Source organism: Cariama cristata, unplaced genomic scaffold (genome assembly GCF_000690535.1).
Source record: "Cariama cristata isolate BGI_N322 unplaced genomic scaffold, ASM69053v1 scaffold613, whole genome shotgun sequence".
Lineage (NCBI taxonomy): Eukaryota > Metazoa > Chordata > Aves > Cariamiformes > Cariamidae > Cariama > Cariama cristata.
Genome location: NW_009606424.1, coordinates 1 through 21687, shown reverse-complemented (window position 1 = coordinate 21687; position 21687 = coordinate 1). Strand labels below are relative to the sequence as shown.

The following is a 21687-nucleotide window of genomic DNA, read 5'->3' as shown; positions in this document are numbered from 1 at the left end:
GAATGTAAAACAGCTTGAAGATAGCTAATGTAATGACTTATTGGAAGAACGTGAAGCGAATATAACATCAAGCAGACACTACACAACCCTTATATCTATAAGCACACCATAACAATACTCAGCAGAATTGCGTGGGACTGTGCAGTTAATTTTTCATGTGTAGTATCAGCTGCCTTCTCCTGTTGATCTCCTGTAACTTTGATATCTCCAATGGCTCTACTGTTTGTACTTAAATGGCAGAATGTTCCAGTGTAAAGTTTCTCCTTCTCACAAGGCGTGTGCTACAGAATCTAATCAAATTAAATTGATAGGAAATCAGGCCTCAGAGTTTAGGGGGTTTATATTCTGTTAAAACCAGCACATTCCTTACTTGTATTCAGTTCAATGTCTAATAGATGGTAGCAGCTTTTAAACTCTGCTGTAAATTTTGGCCAGATTACACCAAGTGACGCCCAGTTCTGAGCAGTTCCTATTACCAGTCCTCTGACTCAAGTCTGCATTGAGGGAAGATTCTTATGTACTTATTCTCATTTTGATACAGAAAAAAAGAACTGTAGTCTTAAGTCTATTTTTGCATTAAACATGATAGAAACTTAGTGTCTTCGTGGGTGAAAATCAGTGGCAATGCACATGTTGTCTTTGCTAGATGAGGTTGAAAATGGACCTGCGTTTTCTGAAACGTCTTGATCGTTCATTCATGCTGTGGCTTCACAATGTCGAGTTCCTGCTCACTTGGTTCCGCAACAGACCTTTGAGAACATACTTAGAATCATAGAATCATAGAATAGTTTGGGTTGGAAGGGACCTTGAAAGGTCATATAGTCCAACCCCCCCTGCAATGAGCAGGGACATCTTCAACTCAATCAGGTTGCTCAGAGCCCTGTCCAGCCTGTCCTGGGATGTTTCCAGGAGTGGAGCATCCACCACCTCTCTGGGCAACATGTTCCAATGTTTCACCACCGTCACTGTAAAAAATTTCTTCTTTATATCTAGTCTGAATCTACCTTCTTTTAGTTTAAAACCATTACCCCTTGTCCTGTCAGTACAGGCCTTGGTAAAAAGTCTGTCCTCATCTTTCTTATAAGCCCCCTTTTAGGTACTGGAAGGGTGCTATGAGGTCTCCCTGGAGCCTTCTCTTCTCCAGGCTGAACAACCCCAACTCTCTCAGCCTTTCCTCACAGGAGAGGGGGCTCCAGCCCTCGGATCATCTTCGTGGCTGTCATCTGGACTTGCCTCAACAGTTCCATGTCTCTCTTGTGCTGAGAACTCCAGAGCTGGACATTTCGTGACCATTCCTCAACCTCTTAGCATCTGCACTAGATTTGACAAAGCATGCTGCTTCTGATAGATAGTGTAATTTAAAAAGAGTGCAAATAAGGACAGGAAACCATGCTCAAGATCTTCACAATTATGCAAATCCATCACAGGCATTTTTATTCCTGAACTAGGGCTGTCATTGAGATGATCAGTGGCTTTACTTGTATGTGTGTCCACCTGTGAGGACACAGATTAAAATCTGTGTATTCAGCTCCCTGCTAACAACATTGTGACTGTGTTGCAGAAAGGTTGCCATGGTAGTTTATTATATTGCAGAGCCCAGGGAACCTGACTTGATGTTAGGCACTGTCTTCCTTCTGATACCCTATTCAGAAAGTGCAGAACCTCATAGACTCTTGTTGAGTACAGAACCTCAGCTTCAGTGGGGGCAGATGAATGTAACTGTAAATGATCTTAGCTGAAAGATGATGATAATGATGATCATGTAATTATGTAGGCAGCAGAGTCAATACTTTTCTACTTTAGTCTCTGTGAGGGAAGTCAACTTAAATCAAGCCTTATACACTGACATTGTCCAGGTGCAAAGCGTGCCCGTAAGTTATGGTCCTTGAACCTGTGGAGTCCCATGATCTCATTAAATGTGCCCACGCTTCTTCTCTGTATCCAACTTCATGCTGCCTTTCACCTCTTCCCATATTCTCCTAAAGTGGAGACCTGTACGAGCAGTCCCCTTGCCTTCTGTCAGGTCTCTCTTCTGTGTTTTCTCACAGCCTCCACATCAGCCCTCCTGAGTAAGGCTTTACGATGCTGCTTTACCATCTACGGGGAAATCCTGCCGTGTGAAAAAAATGTGCCTTTTTCCTGAATGGTTACATTATTGGAGGATGGTGAATGAAAATGGCCTTCCTGGGGCAGGGAGGGTAGACCACATCTGATGTCAGTTCTGCTACCTCACCTGTGTCAGGGCCCGTCCTGTCTAGGAAGGCACCAGCCTGTTCCTCTGTTCTGAAGGGAGACTGGGTCTTTCCTGACCCACTGTTGAAGAGTCCAAAGTCCTGCTGGCATCTGTGTTGGGGATAAGCAGCTCCTGAAGTGAGGGACTCACCAGGACATTTTCAGATTTGTAGTAGTGTTTTGAGTGCCTTTCCAAGCCTATGGCTGAAAAGGGCTCCGTGGAGGTGGTTAGAAAAGGGAGGATTAGAAGGTCACAAAAATACAGTAACACCATTGGAGTTATACATGAAATTGTATTCATGGCAAAGCTGTTGAGATCTCAGGCTGTGCTTCGATTTCTCAGGCTCTGTGATAAAAAAGACCAGAAATGGTTGTTCCTGCAACTGATTGCCCAAAGAGGGAGGGAGGCGAAGCATTTACACATGTGAATGCTGGAGTCAGCTACAGCATTGGGGCCAGGCAGGGAAATGTAACGTCCCTGGGTGCGTGAGAACGTGTCATTTATGCACAGCCCAGACCACAATCTGTATTTGAATAGAATATCCCAAGCCTTTTGATCCCAGATGCTTCCAGTGCCCAATGAAATTAATTTCCCTCACCTTCCCTTGCATCATGGCCCAAGATTTCTTCCTCTGCTTAGACCTCGCTGAGAGAAGAAGGGAGCAGCCAGAGACGGCTGGCAATGGTGACTGCTTCAAACCATTACACCCTCCCAGCTCCAGGCTACTAGAGCCAGAATAAAGCTGCTTCAGACCACAGGCCATGCATGAGCCATGCATCACTTAGGACTTGATAGCTTCGTATATTTTCTTATAAACAAGGGCTGATGTGGTCGGTTGCTCTGAACTGACAGTTGCAGTCTTGAGGCTTAAAATTGATGTCCTTTTTGTTTTGCTTTTTGGTTTAAGTTTGCATTACTTTCCTTTTGTATTGCAGCTGGCCCCAGCAGTGTCTTGGGAGATGACCTCACACTGCAGCAGAGACTGGACTTGTAGCAAGCAAGCGTGGGCGGGGTGTGCTGGAGTCTCCCAGGGCCTCAGGGCCTTTCCAGCTAAGAGAGAAGATGCCATAGGAACAAAAACATTGCCACATTCGGGCAGCCAGGGTGGGCAGTAGTGAAAACTGAAGGGTCACAAAAACTGCAATAACATGTGTAGGTTCTTTGGCAGTGACCAGCTGGGGATGAGATGGTCTCAGACCGCTCAGTAAAGAAGTAGGCAAAGGTAAATGGGAGCTGACATACGAGGATGTGTGACTGCTGGGTTATCTTTGAAGGGAGGTTTCAGTCCATTTGCTTTCAAGCATGTTCACAGTGCAGGTGGCAACAGGATTTAATAAGACCCCAGTTCTTCTGTTCCTTCCCTCCCACCTTGGGCACTGCTTTTCTCTTGCCAGCCCTACGTGTTGTGCAACCCATGGCACTGTGCCTGGTTTGGAGGGACTGCCAGTGCTAGGTTTGAGCGTCTGCTTACTCTTGAGCTGAAGTAGTAGTATAGGCACATTATTAAATGTAAATACACTTGGACAGGAATCTCTTCAGCCGTCTTTTTACCTCTAATACAAAATGTATCAGGGCATTAGACACTGATATATGCATATTTTTTTTCTTTTTCTCCTTCCTTTCTTTTTCTTTCCAAAATGACTATTAAATTATTTACACAGTCAAGCTGTACTGAAAAGGAGCAGCCAGGTAATGAGAAGGTTTCCAATTATAAATGTCAAAAAATAAACCTCTTTTCATAACCACGGTCATTTTCATACTTTTGTTTTACCACAGGGAAAGAAATCACATAGACTTATACCTGTGGTAGCTTTCTCCAATGTTTGTGATGTTGCAGTGCTACAGCTGCACAGTTTTCATTGCTGGCATACTTACAAATCTCTGATTGTTAAATAATAATATGTTGCAGCTGGCATAAACTTGTAGTTTTCAAAGTGAGTAAAATTATGTCAGCCAGGTGCATTAATGATTAAATCTATGGGGAACTATGGGACTGTGTCTATCACATTATTTTTCATACCAAAAGAAAACAAATGGTAAAGCTTATCCTAATGTATTAAATTATTTAAAAATAAACACTTACTTCAATGTTAAACTTTTCACAAACGCAAGACTCTCCTAGTGAGATTAGGAACACATGTAAGTTTAGCATGGTGTGCCTATACAATCAGGATTACCTGGCTGTGCCTGTAGATATGACTCAAATTTAAATGCATTTAGCCAGTGGTGCTGTGACCTGAAAGGACAGGCACTGAGTGTTCGTATTGTTAAAGAGTTACCTACAAAGTCATTTTATAATTGAGATTTTTTCTTTTCATAGTTTAACTGGTCCACAATGGAGATGATAACATCTTTTATCAAATTTCAGTCACATAGAAAAAGATTTGCATAGGCCTGGGTAATGAATTTGAAAGGGAAAATGATTGGTCATGTTCGTCTGGTTTTATTTAAATTTGCATTTTGTTAATGTTCAATAAAAAGGATATAGGTGAATCTTTTGCATAATATGTTTGGAAATTGTTTAAGAAAAGGAATTGCAGCTCAACTCATGCTTTTAGCAAAATAATAAGTAGAATTCTAACATATTTGTACTTGATTTTACACTATATTTCTCAATGGAAGGTCATGCTTGTTGAAGCTCCAGAGTTCTCCAGAGTTAATAATTTATTTTTTCACCAATATCTCTTTATAGAGATACATTGATAAAGGAAACAGAACGTATACATGGACTGCTGTGAATGGCACTGATTACAGGTAGCTCATTTCTATTCTCTGACTTCTTTTGTGTAGTTAAATGTCCTTTTTCTTTATTTGGTTACTATTTTTAGTGTTACATTTTCTATACTAGCTAAGTCAGGACCAGATCGTCTTGTGTCCAGGACTGTAGGATTTTCTGGATTCCTTTACAGCTTGGAATTGTTGGTCTGTCTAAGGACCAGAACCTCAGTCTTTCATCCAACTCTTGAGATTTATCACTAGGGTATTTTCATAAGCAGGAAAAAAGGGGTTTTATGATTGATGTTAAAAATCAAAGTTTTCCTCCTACTTTCTGCGTCGCAGTATACTTTTATTCTTAATTACGCTTTCTTTTAGATTCCTCCTCTTATTTAATCTTTTTTTTTTTTTTGCATTGTCTGTATGTTCTTATTTTAATATGCATATTTAAAAGGAAGATGCTATATTTTGGTGTAAATAAAAAACGTGACATTTTTTGTGCAAATCTTTTTCAGTCACAGTCATTGCTTGTACCATGACTTTGCTAACCTTCATGTCAGATATTAGGAGCAGGAACTGATTGTCTCTGAAATCCATATCTATTTGTGACAAGATTTAACTAATTAGCGTTGATACTGCTTTGTGTGTAAAAATTATATGGTGAATGGCAACAGGAACACATGAAGTAATGGATAAATCACGTCCCCCCTTCAATGCAATATTGGCGTGTATATTATTTCAAACTCATTTGAGCACACAGCTCTGTAATACTGGAAGAAATGTAGAAACTTGACATTATCCAAAACAAGTTAAGGTTTACCAAGTCCCAGAAAAGTTAAACTACTCTAATTCAAAACTAGATGGTACAAATATTAAGTCAAATTTTTACCAGCACAATATTTGTATTGTGGTGAGTTACAGTAGTCCACAGCCAAGCTGGTTGTTATGTTCTGCAGAGGCGTACAGGCAATGAGAATGCCAACGTTAATTTGTATGTAAAACCAAACAAATCAGTTTTAACAAGAGAATAGAAATGTAGGATCTTTTATTCAGTATCCCATTTTTCTGTTGAACTGCCTCTATCTTTATACTCTGTAAGACAAGAAAATTTTTTATCGGACTATGCCATCTAGCAATCAGTAAAGAAATACATGTGATTTATATGACTTCTTAATTCTTACTGAGCTCCCTGGCATGAGATACAGCAATAAATCCATAGAGTCACATTGCAGAAAACCTATTAAACATAAAATTATAGATTTTAATTAACAATTTCTGCTAGCAGTAACTGTTAATGACAGGTAAACTGCTACTGATTTCCCTGGAGGAGAATTGGTAAAAGGCTATCACTAAATATTCAGCAATCTCACTTACATTCTGTTTAAATGGCAAATGTGTCATTAAAGGTCATCTCATTTATGGCTCAACTGTACAACTTTTTTAATGTTAATTTCTGCGGCTTTCTGTTAGAAACCATTGCAGTTCTACAGTGATGAAATCCGAGTGCAAAAATTAAGGATGCAATATGGGAGGTGATGATACCTCTTTGATGATAACTCGTAACTCCTGTCCTTTACATACCTTTTTTAGAACTGAACTCTCCTACACCTATATGAATTTAGTTACAGAAAGAAGCCCTATATTTTTTGAACAAAAATAAGTATATTTTAAAAGAAAATACATTGCAAATGCTTTGTAAATCTTAATGTGTTATTACACAATGATGTTCAAAGGTTTTTGGTGGTGACTGCATGATTCAAGGCAATATTTTGCACCTTGAATGTAATGTGAATTCAAGTATTGCCAGATACATTTCCTAATAAATACCAACGGTTGTATTAGTAAAAGGAGTCTGTCATTATATGATTTGTGCAAATCAGTGCAGTACTACATGCTCATTTTTGCAGTCAATGATCACTTCGACATGTGTTACACTGGGGTGCTAAATGTGTTAGAGGAAGATACAAGAAATCATGCATTTTATTATTTGCAATTATTTGGAAATTCCTTGCTTATCCGTTAAAAAGTGCATTTATGCTCAAAAGCGTAAATAAGAATGAAAATAAACACAGGGAACTTCAGGACTGGCATCAACCTACTAGTGTCTATTCCAAAGTGTGAGGCTGGTATGTCACTCTGTGACTATCTCATCTCATGATGATCCAACTTCCAAACTTGTTAATTGCTTTCGAAACACATAGAAGCTGACACTGGGAAACTGCTGCAAATAACATAATTGCTTTGCTTGTCTCATTTCTATTGCAGTTTGGCATTGGTGTTACCCTCATACAGCTTTTATTATATTAAAGCCAAAATAGAAGAACCAATAACTCAAGCCAGATGTAAGTACTACGAAGGTTCCCTGTTTTGTCTAGTATTGCCAAGTTTCAGATTCACTTTAAAAAGCAGTTTAAAATTCATAAATTTTGTGGAATTCACTGATGTTATCATGATGTACCCAAAATCTGCAGCAATGATTCTAACCCATTGTAACATCCAAGGTACAAGAAATATTCTATAAAGACAGAATATGTGCAGGTACCCCAGTTCACTGACAATCCCTTCCCCCTTGCTCTGTGCCTATAGAATCATTGCTTTGTGTATCCTCTGTTGCTGTCATTTTAAGGGTCTGGATACTATTTTTTTCATTCTGTTAGCTAAATATCATGATATGGACAATAACAGTAAAGCTTTTTTGTAACGGTAGTTACAGTATAATATTTAGCAAATTACCTCTGCTGCCCATTGGAATAGATTAATGTGAAAGCGCTGTTTGGTTTGGCTTGCAGCTAGGTTTTTATTTTGCATTTTACAAATATTTTAGTAGGTGTTTGTAATGTATTTTTGGATTAGACAAATTTCAAGCCATTTACAGATTCTGGAGAAATAATTGGAAATTATACTTGTGAGTATTCAAATGCTTTTCATTTCTTAGGTGTAGCTTAACTGTAATCTAGATAGTAGACAAAATAGAACCCATCATATCCTTTTAACTTTATCCAAGTGTTACGATAAATTTGAACAAATACGCAGTTAAATAGAAAATTAGAAAAGCACTGTGAATCTCTCTGACAGGCATAGATACTGTTAGTTTAGAGAAAACTTGGTTAATACTAAATCACTCTCCTCTACCATCACCTCCTGCATATGAAGTAAAATATGGCAAGGTTTTAATAATCAGTGATTTATTTTGTAACTTTGTCCAATAGACAGTAGTTTAAAATTTAGGTTTTAATAAGTGAATATGGTTCTCTTGATGGATTAGATCATCTGGTTTTGCACTTATGTCAATATAACCTGCAAAACAGACCCTTGAAATAGCCACAGTATATAGAAGGTACTTGAAAAATAATTGAGAAGGACATATTCTTCAGTCTTCAGAGATGTTTGTCTTTTTTCCAGACTACAGCTGTATGTAAATTGAACCTTTGATCTATCTATGCACAATATTTTTATTCAAGGGGCTGTTTGAATAAAATATTGGTTTGTGATCCCTTTTGCTTTACCCTGTTTTTTTCTGTTTCCCTGCTTTCTCTTTCTGATGGATAGTGGCAATCAAAAAGGGCAAGTATATTCTTGTTGCTTAATTTCCTTCTGTTTACTGCAGTTGATATTTGTCACTTATATTTCTATTCCTAATGGATATTCTCCTCTGTATTCCTCATCTCAGGATTTTTTCCATGATCATTGGGTACCATAGCAGTAGAAAGAAAAAAAAAAAGTGTTTTTCTGTTTTCATGCACATTTCGATATGTTGCTAATCTCTAATCCTTCTTTGTCTGGTCCTATCAGTGTTAAGTGACACCAGCTTTTAAAGCCATTGTTTTCAGTAGCATTGGAAGTGATACTTACATGGATGACTTTTTAAAACTTTATTGCAGAAAATCCTAGAAACATTTTCCTTCATGTTCTGACAACTCGGTATCCCAAATATTTCTTTGTATCAAATTACAATTCTAATGAAAACATCTCATATGTTTTCATGTTTTCATGCTAATGAAATGTCTTCTCTAAGTAAGTTGTTAGATACATTATTGCTGCCAGGTGTGTGTTGTATATAATAATCAAATAATTTTTTCCTATACTGTGAAATACTGAGAAGTATATAGTATATTAGTGGGGAAGTGTCTCAAAATAAACATTTCTTTCCAAATTCATGGATGCATGCAAAAGCTAGTCAAATATTTTGAGAAGAAAAGTTATATCAAAAAGTCCAGTTTACTTACTTGGTGTTTACTCTTCATTTTTGTAGATTCAGAAACACTGAAGCTTGATCATTTTGATGAAGCTGGCTATACATTTATAGCACCAAGGTTGGTTAATTTTCCAGTAATAAGTATTATTTCAGCAGTATATAGGCATTTGATCAGATGAATGACATTTTCAAAAGACAGACTTGACCAATGAACTTTCATTTTGGTAAAAAATATTAAGTAAAATAGCAGTTATTAAGTTCGTGTTTTACAAGAGCAATAATTTTTTTCTTGCTGGAGTGTAAATAGCATCTTCAGGCTCTGATTCCTGTTTATGAGAGATGTAAAATCTGATATTGATGTTTTCATGGAAATCTTATACACGTCTGTTCATTTCTTGTGGTTGTGACTTTTAAGATCTTACAACTTTGTACCTTAGCTTCTCATTTGTAAAATAGGTACCATAATGCTTACTTTGAGATGTTTCCCAACTTCAACATAAAGTGTTTCAAAGCTCTCTGTCACTGAAGGATGAATTAATTTTTGATTCATTGAATGTAGAAAGTGATTAAGTCATTGAAAATTGATCTAGTAAGTTCATTATTTCCCTGTTTTTTCATATGAAGTTGTGTAGTTCTTGTTGCCCTTGTAAATGTATGTTTGCAAGGGAAACATGGTATGATAAATAGTTCTTAAAAACTAAGTTCCTTTAAAAATAGTTATGGTAAATAAAGGAAATGTTTACCATCAAGATCAGTTTAGAATTGTTGCATTTCTTATTTATCTTATAAATTTCTTTATCCTTTTAAATTTCAATGAATACATTGATTCGTGTATAAAACGTAATCTTCTCTCTTCAAATGTATTCTCAGCTTAACTGTTTAATTTTTCTGAAGGACTGAAGTTATTGATAATCAATTGTACCAATTAGCAGTTTCCAGCAAGCCCCTAGTCGTTAGGCTGATCTACATGAACAAAGTCTGTTTGATATGGAGCTCTGTTTAAATGTGAATGTTGGTATAGCAAGCCAAATTCTGCCTATGGTCTTTCAGGACCATGGTAAAGTAAGTAAAAGGTAATAAGATAGCTTATTCATATGAAATACTTGAACAGACTCCTTTTTTTTCATAAAATTAATTTAATATAAAAAGCTTATTTAAAAAGAGAGCTACCTACTTTACTGCTGAATGCTCTCTACATTTTAATTAAAGTTAATGCTGCTCACCATCTAATATTTGCCTTCAAAATGCCCAGTGACTTTTATTGTGCTTGCTTGCATTCAGTGAATTGCCCAATGATATATTGCTTTATTTTATTGAGTTATGTAAAGGACAGTAGTTTGCTTTTTCTATGTTTTGCATATGTCAAAACAAAGAGTGTTTATATGCTTATATGTACCCTATTAAAATTGCATTTAAGACTCAGAGGATAGGACCTTATCCCATGAATGTGGCCTTAGTTGAGCATGAAGTGACTATGTTTTAATCAACAGTCCATGTACTTTCCAGTACAGTTTAACCCAGGAGCAGTCTAAATTCACGGGGCATTTTCTTGTTTAGTTAACAGACTCTGTGATCTCCTAATTTCATGGCCTACAGTAGTCCTCAGTGTTTTTTCTGGGAATCTATGCCCTGTTTCATACATGGAGTTTTCTTATAATTCAGATTTAGACAGGCACTTGAATGCTTTATTTCCTGTAGATACCTGAAATATTCAATATGGTCAATATTTGATATTGGCCATGATAGTCAATTGACATAATAGTGCCAGCCCTCTCATTGTAGTTGCACAATCCTGCTTGGACTTTAAAATTGCTGAGCCATATTTGTCTGCTTTAGTAGCAAAGGAAACAAATCTGAGAAGACTGATCTTTTATTGTTTTTCAGAGAATACTGTAATGATGTAAAAAAGTCAGAAAACAACACTGAATTTCTATTAAATTTCAATGAATTTATTGATAGAAATACTCCAAGCAGTCCGTCATGTAAGTATTATTCTCAATTCACTGGAATTATTCCTTAGGAAAACACTTAATCATAAATGACAATTAGTCAAAATGACAGCTTTCATGCCCAAATCATGTGGGTTTGGTTTTTATCTTCACTGATTTTTTTTTTTTTTAGTAGAAGTACATCTAGTGTTGGGATTTTCTACCCAAGGTAGAGACTGTAAAATTGGTTTGTGGTTTTCTGGATTTATTTGAGAAAGTTTGCAGAGCATTATGCATCCAGTGTTTTCCACAATTCCTCTCAGCGTTCTGTTCTAGCAGCAAATAATTATCAGTTCTTTTTAATACACTCCAAATATTTTGAATTTATATTTTTTTCTCTTGAACATATCAGCCAAAGTCTCAAATAGACTTCAAAATCTTGTAATGAAATCTTCAGACTGCTTTCTTGTCAGTTTATAGAACCAAAATAAGTAAAGAAAAGGAACCGAGAACCTAAATAACCAATAACCAGAATAAAAGATGAGGAAGTTCTATTGCTGGTTCACAAACTGGTTAAAGTAATCTCGCTTAGGTTCAAGTTGTTTAAGACCACCGATTCATGTAACTGCTGCAGTGGTGAGCACTGGGCTTTGGGAAAGTATTCACATTTTGAAATTGGGCTTTAAACTCCATAGAGAATAAACAAGGAATTACGCTTTTGAATGACCTATCAGTAATGCATTAAAGTCTTGTTCTCATGAAAAATTCAGTGTTTGGGTTTGTTTGTTTATGCATACAAGTCTGTTTAGCATTGTTAATAATTTATAAACAGTTGGAATACACTTTTTTTTTGTCTTGCATTCCTCGAGTCTTTTTAACGTGTTGCTCTCAGAAATCACTGATCAATTTAGTAAGAACCTCTCTGCTAGACCATGTAACTGAAGGAATGTGCACTTAGATATGAGATCTTCTCACGAAAGGCTATTTTTTTGCGTGTGTGGGTGTTTGTTGTTGTTTTTAATAGAGTGATCTTATTCCTGACTGACTGAAATTTTACTTAAGTCCCTTGACTTAATCTTGGAAATGAAAGCATTCACCTCATATGGTTAGACCAGTTAATAAATGACAGTTCTAGTATAATATTCACTAGTTATATAAGCAAATACTGAGCACACATCTAGTGATATTGTAGTATACACTAGGGCTTAGTAAGTAATTATGTCAAAATATTATCAAATTATTGCTGTATTTCATTTTGGAATCTACAACAAAATTTACTTTTTTCCTTCTTTCTAATAACTAAGTAACTTTAAAAATAATCTCCTGAATAAATAAAGTGTCGACTAAAGGAAACAGTGGCTATGGAAATTATCTCAGCTAAAAATGCTTTTCAAAAGGAATAATTAGTAAAATCCTCAAATTGAAATAATCTAAGTTTAGTGCCTGTTATATTCTGACTCATCCCATCCAACTTTAACCTGTTAGAAGTTAGTCGGAAAGTTAGACAACTACCTCTGTTGTTACTAAGGGGACAGTACAAGCGATTCACCCTATTTGTCTTCAACATCTGCCTTATGCAGGTAAGCAAGTCTTGCTTTGTGGAGGTGCATGCAGTACAAGGGGATCATAAAGAAAGAATGCATCCAGTAAAATATTAGGAGTCTGTATTAGCAGAGATAAATATCACTCTGAGAGACATATTTTGATATTTACATTCAGATAGAACATCAATTTAATTTCTAGGAAAATGTAGATGCAGCAAGGCCCTCCAAATGTTGTCCTTATGTTAATTAGTGAAGTTCTGTCATTACTTCAGCTGAAGAAATATTTTTAAAACAATACCCTAACTTACATTACATACTGTTCTCTGGCGTTGTGGATGTGAATAGGGAAGGTGAGTCTGTGGCATTTGATGTGTTTTAACAGGTTTACCTAGCTAAGCCCTGTAAATATATCTAATGAGAATTAAATCAATGTATTAAGATGATATGAGACAGTGCTTTCTGGTGGTAAATCAGAACTGCTGGCTCTGTGCATAGCATGCTCACACATTCAGGCTTCAGTGGACTTTATGAAAAAGCTTTTTTGCTAAAGCTTACGAAGCTTTTCAGTACCCAAATATATGTCCCTATTGATCTGTTGATCCGTTTTGTGGAAACAGTCTGAATCAGGGCATTTTTTTAAAAAAAAGGTGATACAAGTTTTCTGGAATCTGAGACTTAGGGTGAAGCACAGAGCATGTCATGGCTCTCTATGGAGCAAAACTGAAGAAATCTTGGTGGGTTTTTCCCTAGCAAGGCTGAGCAGCTGGGGTTTGGCAGAATCTAGACCTGCAGGTTCCAGTCATGGAACAACTAACACTGATTTACTGTGTGACATTGAAGACCAAGAGCCAGATTTTCCCTGTACATTATTCTGCTCCAATTTAGCCCTGATTTATTTTCCATAGTACCAAAATCTGTATTAAAGTATGTGCTTCCTTCTGTTGACCATTCCTAGAACTTTCTCTTGTAAAGTAGTACTGGAAAAGATGCTTGAGAAGCACTGACTTCAAACTGTCTTTTCAAAAATATTTAAAAATGATATATCTGTCTAAGGTACTAATTCAAAATTAGTTTATTTCCCTATATGCATTTTCAGATGGCACATAGGTTTTTGTGAGAGGCTAGGACTTAACTGATTTAAATATATTTATATTGTCTTTGAATTATCTCCATTTTGTAGTATGTAAGAGTAAACATAACTAAGAATTAAGTGGTTTATCATTGTATCACCTGAGATAAAAGGTGTTTGGACGAAAACATGCTTTTAAAAAAGGTTAATTTCCAAATTTAACGTAGGGACTTTGCAAAGCTGGGACCTGTACCCTCGTCACCTTGTTTATCCCTAGGACATATAGTTTTTTAGGATACAATGAAGGATAAGTTTTAAGTGAAGTCCACAGTGCGAGAGCAATCTATTTAACAGTAAATACTTGACATAATTTGAAGTTAGACAGTATGTCTAATAGAAATAGCCCAATTTTTGTGGCTGTAGCAAGTTGACAACACAGAATTTCATTTTAGCTGTTTAAAGAATCTCTATGTCATATGGTTTCAGATGAATGTCTTAACTCTTTTGATAGGTAATACTGACATGGTCATTAGAGTTTTGCTGGATGCAGGATTTACAAATGAACTTGCCCAAAATTATTGGAGTAAACTGTCTCTGTAAGTATTCTTTTTGTTGATTGTGATTTTTTTTAATGTATTTCAAAGTTTGATAATAAAATAATATACATGTGTTGTGTATACAGATATACAGTTAATATTTATACAGGATAGGTATTTCATTCACAGTTATGCACTTAAATGGTGACTATTGACATAAGAACTTGTGAGAACTTTAGTCAGTTTTCATTTTAAATCTTATTTTTGTTTACAGAGATGGAGTTGTTGCACAATTTGTTGTCACAGATGGTGGAATTACTAGAGTGTTCCCAAAAAGGTAACGATTATTATAAAATAGAATAATAAAATAATTTTGAAACCTGAAAGGGTGGAGTGTTAAATAATGGATTTATTGAATGAAAACCAACTTCTCTTACAGTCTAATCTGTACTGATAACTATGAACTGAATGCAATGTCTTGTTTTTCTTTGATTTTACTTATGTCATTGCTTGAAAGTGAGCTGTAACATTATTTCCATAACAGGTCCTTGTATTCTGAGTTTCTGATCAATGTAGAGTAGCAACAAAAGAAGTGCCCTTGTAGTAGTAGTTGGGCTGTGCTAATCCCTAATTACTCCTAAGCACTCCTTTGTTTGGCAGGCTGGAAGGCTGCAAATGCTGTAAAGCAGTAGGTGATTTTTAAATTATTTTTTTATTAATAAGAACAGACCAAATGATCCAGGAACTTCAAGAGAGAAAAATGTACCATTACCTGGGGGCAAAAAGGGAATGTGAAAGTGGTCATATAATAAACTAGACACCCCCATCGGTTACTGGGGGTAATTGTGAAAACATTAAAAAAAAAAAACCCAACCTGTAGCACAGCTTTAATGGGACTCTAACTGTCTTTTTTTTGATAACTATTTTTTGTGATTAGGGCAGGAGAAGATTGGTTGGAAAATGCTGAAACTTATGAAGTCAGCTTCTATAAACGGAGTTTAGATAATGACAACTATATTTTCACAGCTCCATACTACAACAGTAAGTCATCACTGTTTTGAAATGTCAGAGATAGCTAGTCCAATGTAAGTGTACTTGTGGAAGTTTTCCATACTAGTTGACATCACTAACAAAGGGTGCAAGTGGGACAATTCATAAAGAAAAAATCTTGGGACGTCACTCATGATTAAGGAAAGGGTAGCTAGGAGGGCACTAAAGAAAGGACATCATAATTTGTCATTGGCTCTGGTGGCCCTGTATGCTCAGAATTAACAAAGCTGAAAGCATACATTGTACTGGTGTTCATTTATTATACTGAAACACTGTTTTACAGAGGTGCTTTGGCAGAATTATTTTTAAAGAAAGTGAAGGAAAATTATACTTGGGGACAATAACACTACCTAAAAAAGCATGATTTGGGCTGAATTCTGAATACTTCCTCAGCACCAATCGTAACCTAGGGGAGCAGGTATAAGGGTCCGGAGTCCACAACTCTGCCTGCTGCACTGCTACTTAATTTAAACTTTGCTTTTAAATTCTATTTCAAATTGCTGTTATTCGCCAAACCCAGTTTGTCTGAGATACTGTGATATTTAAAACCTATGTATGCACAATAGTAAGTGCCCATTACTGATGTGAGCAACATTAACGTTGCCAAGTTTGTCTAAAAGCAGATGCTACTACAAATGACACTCTTCTCTTAAACATATGGGATCTTTTATTGCTGTTATTTCATACTTATTTATTGCATCTTTTCTCAATAAAATATTGAGAAGGTAATTAACTAAATTCCATGAAGCCTTTGTTGTTCCTCAGAGAGCTAAAAGCTCCTAAAAGGAATGTACTTTTAACTTGCTTTTTCATACTAAGCAGTGTTGAAAACAGGCTGAAGTCCATCAGAGAAGTAATTGTTAGTTAGTGAGTGGTGTCAGTATACCCTGCATTGAAAAATACACAGACGACGGCAGGATAAAATCTTTGGCTCTGATCCTGGTTTTAACAGAGCTGCTCACATGTGTAAAGCTATTCATGGCTCTGTTTGCAGAAAAAAAAAAAAAAAAGGCTACAGTAACTTTATGAAGCAGTGAAACCCTGTACAAAAAGTGAATGAAGAAAAGTAAACAAAAGTATTCCTCTTAGTCATCCAGATGTTAGTGATCTGAGCTATTACAGGTGATAAATGTATAGTACAACTGGGTCAGTGCTTTTGAATAAAGATCTTTTTGAATCATTCTGGGTGTTTATCTTTTTGAATCATTTTGGGTATTTGAATAAATATTGATTTCAGTTTCAAAGAGGCTTTTATATCACCGTAACGTTTTTTGTTGTTGTTTTCCCTTCAATGCTCTCAGAAAGTGGTGCCAATAGCTATGAAACAGGTATTATGGTAAGCAAGGCTGTGGAAATAACAATTAATGGGAAGCATCTGAAACCAGCAGGTAAGATAGAGTGGTACCGAAACTCGAAATACATTTATTATTGGGTTGTTGCTCAACAGTTAATTAGAAATTTAATTGAGATTTCAAAGGAACTTCACTTTATATAACATTCTTTTCTCTGAGACTGTTTTCATCTTGCTAGAGGAAATCAAACTAAAGATCTTGTTGTGTTTGAGTAAGAGTGCTTAATTTATTAGTCTCATGAAGGATGTTGATGATCACACAACTGAGCAAAACTCATATTTTATCCTTTTCCAGTTTAATAATTAAGATGTTATTATAATTTTTCCCTTTTTTTTAGAATTCTACAGTTACCTTTTTTTTTCCATTTTACTAAAAAAGACTTTCATGTATTTCTTGTTAGTTGTTGGAATAAAAATTGATGCAACCAGCTGGATGGAAAATTTCACAAAAACCACAATCAAGAGCCTGGTAAGCAATTGACCAAGTCTTTTTTGAACTTTATTTGCATTTCTCAAAGCTTCAGATGCAAATAGGTCTAACAGCTCTTTGTGCCAGAGTCACACGGATGCGTTGTTGCCAAGTAGTTGTGGTATTTAAATCATCCAAGTGCACAAAATTAATCTATGTTGAAATAGGCTGTATTTTGTACGTGTCTTGCTTTCATAATTGTAGAACATGGATAAAGAGAAAGAAAAATCACGTATTCCAGCCAGTAGACTCCCTACTAAGATTATGCTGTAGCAGAGAATAAAATCTGCAAAAGAATTGGTGAATCTGTTTTTATTTAATTTGGAGGATGCGTTAAGCAGTGAACAGTAAGGATTAATATTGCAACCAACATCAGAGCATTAAGAACTTAATGAAGTAAGTGCTTAATCCTTTAATTCTTTACGTCTAATGCTTAGGTAGGTGTAAATGGGAAGGAGGAAAGGCTAAATGGAAAAAAAAACTAAGGAATTACTAGTACATTGGGAAAGGAGAGGCACAAAATGAAGACATTTATGGAACAACTGGATGAGACAGTGTTGCTTGATTGGTTGCATATTAAGGGAATGGCTAACAGTGACTGGCTGTTGTAGGTATTAGAGCTGTAGTTCAATGGGTAGGCAAATGTATTGCCTAAATGTCGGAACAGTTAAGGACAAAAATATATCACTGAAAAAAGAGAAAGAAAGAGGAATTACTCAGAATTAATTTGAGATGAATGACTGCAACATTATCTGATAGTTGTTTTGTTCAGGACATAATGCAAGGAGACAGTTATGTGCGTATGTATACACATGCTGCAATAAAAAAGAGAAAAACATGTTAGTAGTCAAAACCATAAAAGCTAACTGGAGATGGTGGGCTTCCTTTATCACATGAGATTCCCATGCTTTGAGGTTGGTGAAGCTTTTCATGGTCAAAAAAGATATCTGGCAGCATATTTTCTAGGCTTTCTTTCCATACCCCAAACACATGGAAGTGTACATGTTCTTTCTCTTTTGCTTTATACTCACAACACTGACATCCTGACAAGTCCTCCAAACTATTTCTCTCTAATATATTGAGCATACTTTAAAAGCGAGATGTATCAGAGACTTTATGAAAGACAGTAGAGATTGTGCTGTTGATAATTACTGAATACAGATTGTTCACAGAGATATTTGTGATAAAATGACACACACAAAATTAGTTTAATATATGGGTACTGAAAATCAAATCGCTTGTTCTTGTCTTGGTTGATTAATATCACTGCAAAATACAGTTTCTTTTGAAACATTTTTGTGAAGATTACTGTTCTGTTTTTTTAGTGCAACAGTGAGATCTGTGGCTGTGAGAGAAACAGTATGGTAAGAATATGTTCAGTTTATGAATATCTGGCAGATTATGAAAATTCTCTCATTCTCTCTAGATGTATCTAAGACAACAAATCTATCATTATTATTTGAGGGTTAATTTTACAGAAAACAGGACTTAATCATTTGTGTCTTGAGAAAGAGATGAGGAGGGGAGGGGTGAAAGAGGGTATAAAAGTCAGGTGAAGTGGTTGTTGCAAGAATCATTGCAGTGAGGTTATGAGAACTAGAGGGAAGAAAAAATAGAGCAATAGAGAATGATGTGAAGAAAAATGTGAGAAAAATATAACAGTAGTTTTCAAAGCAAATCCTGAGGAAAGGGAATAATTTAAAAAAAAAATCTGAGATGAACACTAGAAGTACCTTAGAGAAGGGTAAATGCAAACTGAAAAGCACCAGAGTACGTGACGTGCCCTTCAATAGTCATTAGTCATCCTCTCCTCTATTCCCAGCCCATTCAGGATTTGGGGATCTCATAGCTCTGCTAGCACTCAGGAGAGCGCAGCTCCAGGGGCTATCACAGTATCAGATTCTGCCATGTGCTTAAAAGCTTTCTCTGCTCAGGTCTTCTGAGAGTTCTTTTGTGGAGTGTGAAGATCATTAAATGCAAAAGTTACAGCGAAAAGGGTCCTCTGGGAGGTTATCTATTTGGACTCACTGCTATCTCTCCAATCTCTGACTGCAAGGATCTTTTACAAAATGCAAAGCATAGGGAACCAGTGGGCTTCCCATTCCTGCACCTGACACCTGGAAGAAACCCACTACAGTCCTTGACAAGTGAAAATAATCATGACTAGCAAACTAAGAGTCTGCCTTCAAGAATTTTACCATAAAAAGCTGCAAACGGACAAGGACTTTAAGCATGGCTGAAGCACATAAGAAGTTGTAGTCCCTTATTATGAGTTGAGATTTAATTATAATCAGATTTAATAAGGATATAGCACTCTTAGAGCTAACAAAGTATTGAGCAAATAAGAATTTACAAAACAACTTTTATGAAATTAAGCCACAAATAAGCCTTTGATCTGCACAAACTTTTATAATACTGATAATGCTACTTATTCTAGCTTAATATTGGCCCTTGGCTATGGGGCTGTGATTTAGCCTGAGTCACATAGATTTGAAGATACTTCTGAAGTGTTGAATAAAAAATAATTTTTTACTGAGTGTTCTCTTGACAAATCCTTCCTGCAAAACACATTTTACTTTCTTGCAATAGCATGTGGACTGTGTTATCCTTGACGATGGTGGATTTCTTTTGATGTCAAATCGGGATGAATACACACAACAGGTATGTATACTTTTAAGGACAGAACATGAAAAACAATAGGAAGAAGTTTTAGGAGAATAAACAGCATTTCACTCTCAACTCACCGGAAGCATAACATTTCTGAATCACAGAAATTTAGCTGTATCAGAAATTCCAGTTATTTTGTTAGTCTTTTTCACAGTCTTATTTATGGTTCAAGATGCCCTGCTTCTACCAAGTTGTATTCTTTGTACTCTACCCTTAGTAGGCTGCTGATGGACCTATGATGGTGAAGGCAAGTAGTATGGCATCCACACGCTTTCTTTCTCATATTCCTCTTGCTTTTCACCAAGCAGGGTAGTCTCATTGATAGTGCATTTAACAATTACTGTCTAACTGGAGTTCTCCAACCAGGTGTTTGAGACAGAGATAGTCAAAGAAAGAAATAAATACGTAAGCAGCATAACCGGATGAGTTGTGTAGAGGGAAGAAATAGTGGGGGGGAAAGATCAGAACTGTTCACTTTTTTATGAGAAAAATACTTGGAAATGCTTTAACTTACCTCTGTATATTCCTCCTCATCAGATTGGAAGATTCTTTGGTGAAATTGATCCTGGCCTGATGCGAAACCTGATTAACATGTCCCTGTATGCCTTTAACAAGTCGTATGACTATCAATCAGTCTGCGATCCTGAAGAAGAACCAAAGCAAGGAGCTGGACTTCGTTCTGCTTATGTGGTCAGTAGTCCCTTTTACAGTGACTGACATTCCCTTAAAAGTCTGCGGGTGTTTATACAAATAACATAATCTCTGTTGTTTTTTTCCCAGCCTACAATAACAGACATTTTGCATCTAGGATGGTGGGCTTCGGCAGCTGCCTGGTAAGTACAAGTGTGTAAGAAATCTGTATGTCCAAACTAGAATTATTCAGTGGGTTGAAATTCTATTAGTCTTTCTTTTTCCCTCCATAAAACTGCTCTGAACCCTTTGTTTCTGCAGCTTCTCATGGCAGAAATTCTTAGCTATGTCTCCAAACTCCTTGGAAAATTCAATGTTCTGTCCAGTTGAAATCAAAACTACTTTTGCCAGGTTTTGTGATTCTGTTTTCTGACTCTACAAAATCAGATTCCAGAAGCACAGTTGGAATTAATGGTCTAAATCTGATTGGCAGGTGGGAAGGTTCAGAGGAATTACTACATTTAGAATTATTGACCACTTGGTTCCCTATTTCAGAATATTGTCTTTTCCTTTTTCTAGCAAGAAGTCTTAAGAAAATCTATGTTTGCTTTTCAGTGAATCATTTTACAAAACCACATGGATCATAGAATCATAGAAGTTTGGATTGGAAGGGACCGTTAAAGGTCATCTAGTACAACCTTCCCTGCCATGAGCAGGGACATCTTCAACTAGATCAGGTTGCTCAGAGCCCTGTGCAACCTGACCTTGAGTGTTTCAAAGGATGGGGCATCTACCACCTCTCTGGGCAACCTGTTCCAATGTTTCACCACTCTTATCATAAAAATTTTCTTCCTTATATTGTCTGAATCTATCCTCTTTTAGTTTAAAACCATTACCTCTTGCCTGTTGCTACAGGCCCTGCTAAAATGTCTGTCCTCATCTTCCTTATAAGCCCCATTTAAGTACTGAAAGGCTGCAATAAGGTCTCCCTGGAACCTTCTCTTCTCCAGGTTGAACAACCCCAACTCTCTCAGCTCATCTTCATAGGAGAGGTGCTCCAGCCCTCTAATCATCTTTGTAGCCCTCCTCTGGACCCACTCCAACAAGTCCATGTCACTCTTGTGCTGAGGGCTCCAGAGCTGGATGCAGTACTGCAGGTGTGGTCTCACCAGAGTGGAGTAGAGGGGGAGAATCCCCTCCCTCAACCTGCTGGCCACACTTCTTTTGATGTAGCTCAGGATACAGTTGGCCTTCTGAGCTGCAAGCGCACATGTCAGCTCATGTCCAGCTTTTCATCCAC

At 36.5% G+C, this 21687-nt stretch overlaps 1 protein-coding gene across 1 annotated transcript in view; it reads left to right on the top strand.

The window, feature by feature from the left end:
• Positions 1–20594, top strand: part of CACNA2D1 (calcium channel, voltage-dependent, alpha 2/delta subunit 1) — a 45990-nt gene extending 25396 nt beyond the window's left edge. The window contains exons 11-23 of the mRNA XM_009696336.1: positions 4926–4987; positions 7214–7290; positions 9201–9261; positions 11028–11125; positions 14196–14280; positions 14495–14557; positions 15158–15261; positions 16572–16658; positions 17023–17090; positions 18416–18454; positions 19680–19751; positions 20295–20447; positions 20538–20594. Coding sequence (XP_009694638.1) covers positions 4926–4987; positions 7214–7290; positions 9201–9261; positions 11028–11125; positions 14196–14280; positions 14495–14557; positions 15158–15261; positions 16572–16658; positions 17023–17090; positions 18416–18454; positions 19680–19751; positions 20295–20447; positions 20538–20594 — 1026 coding nt within the window. The remainder of the gene's footprint in view (positions 1–4925; positions 4988–7213; positions 7291–9200; positions 9262–11027; positions 11126–14195; positions 14281–14494; positions 14558–15157; positions 15262–16571; positions 16659–17022; positions 17091–18415; positions 18455–19679; positions 19752–20294; positions 20448–20537) is intronic.
• Positions 20595–21687: the final 1093 nt, after the last annotated feature.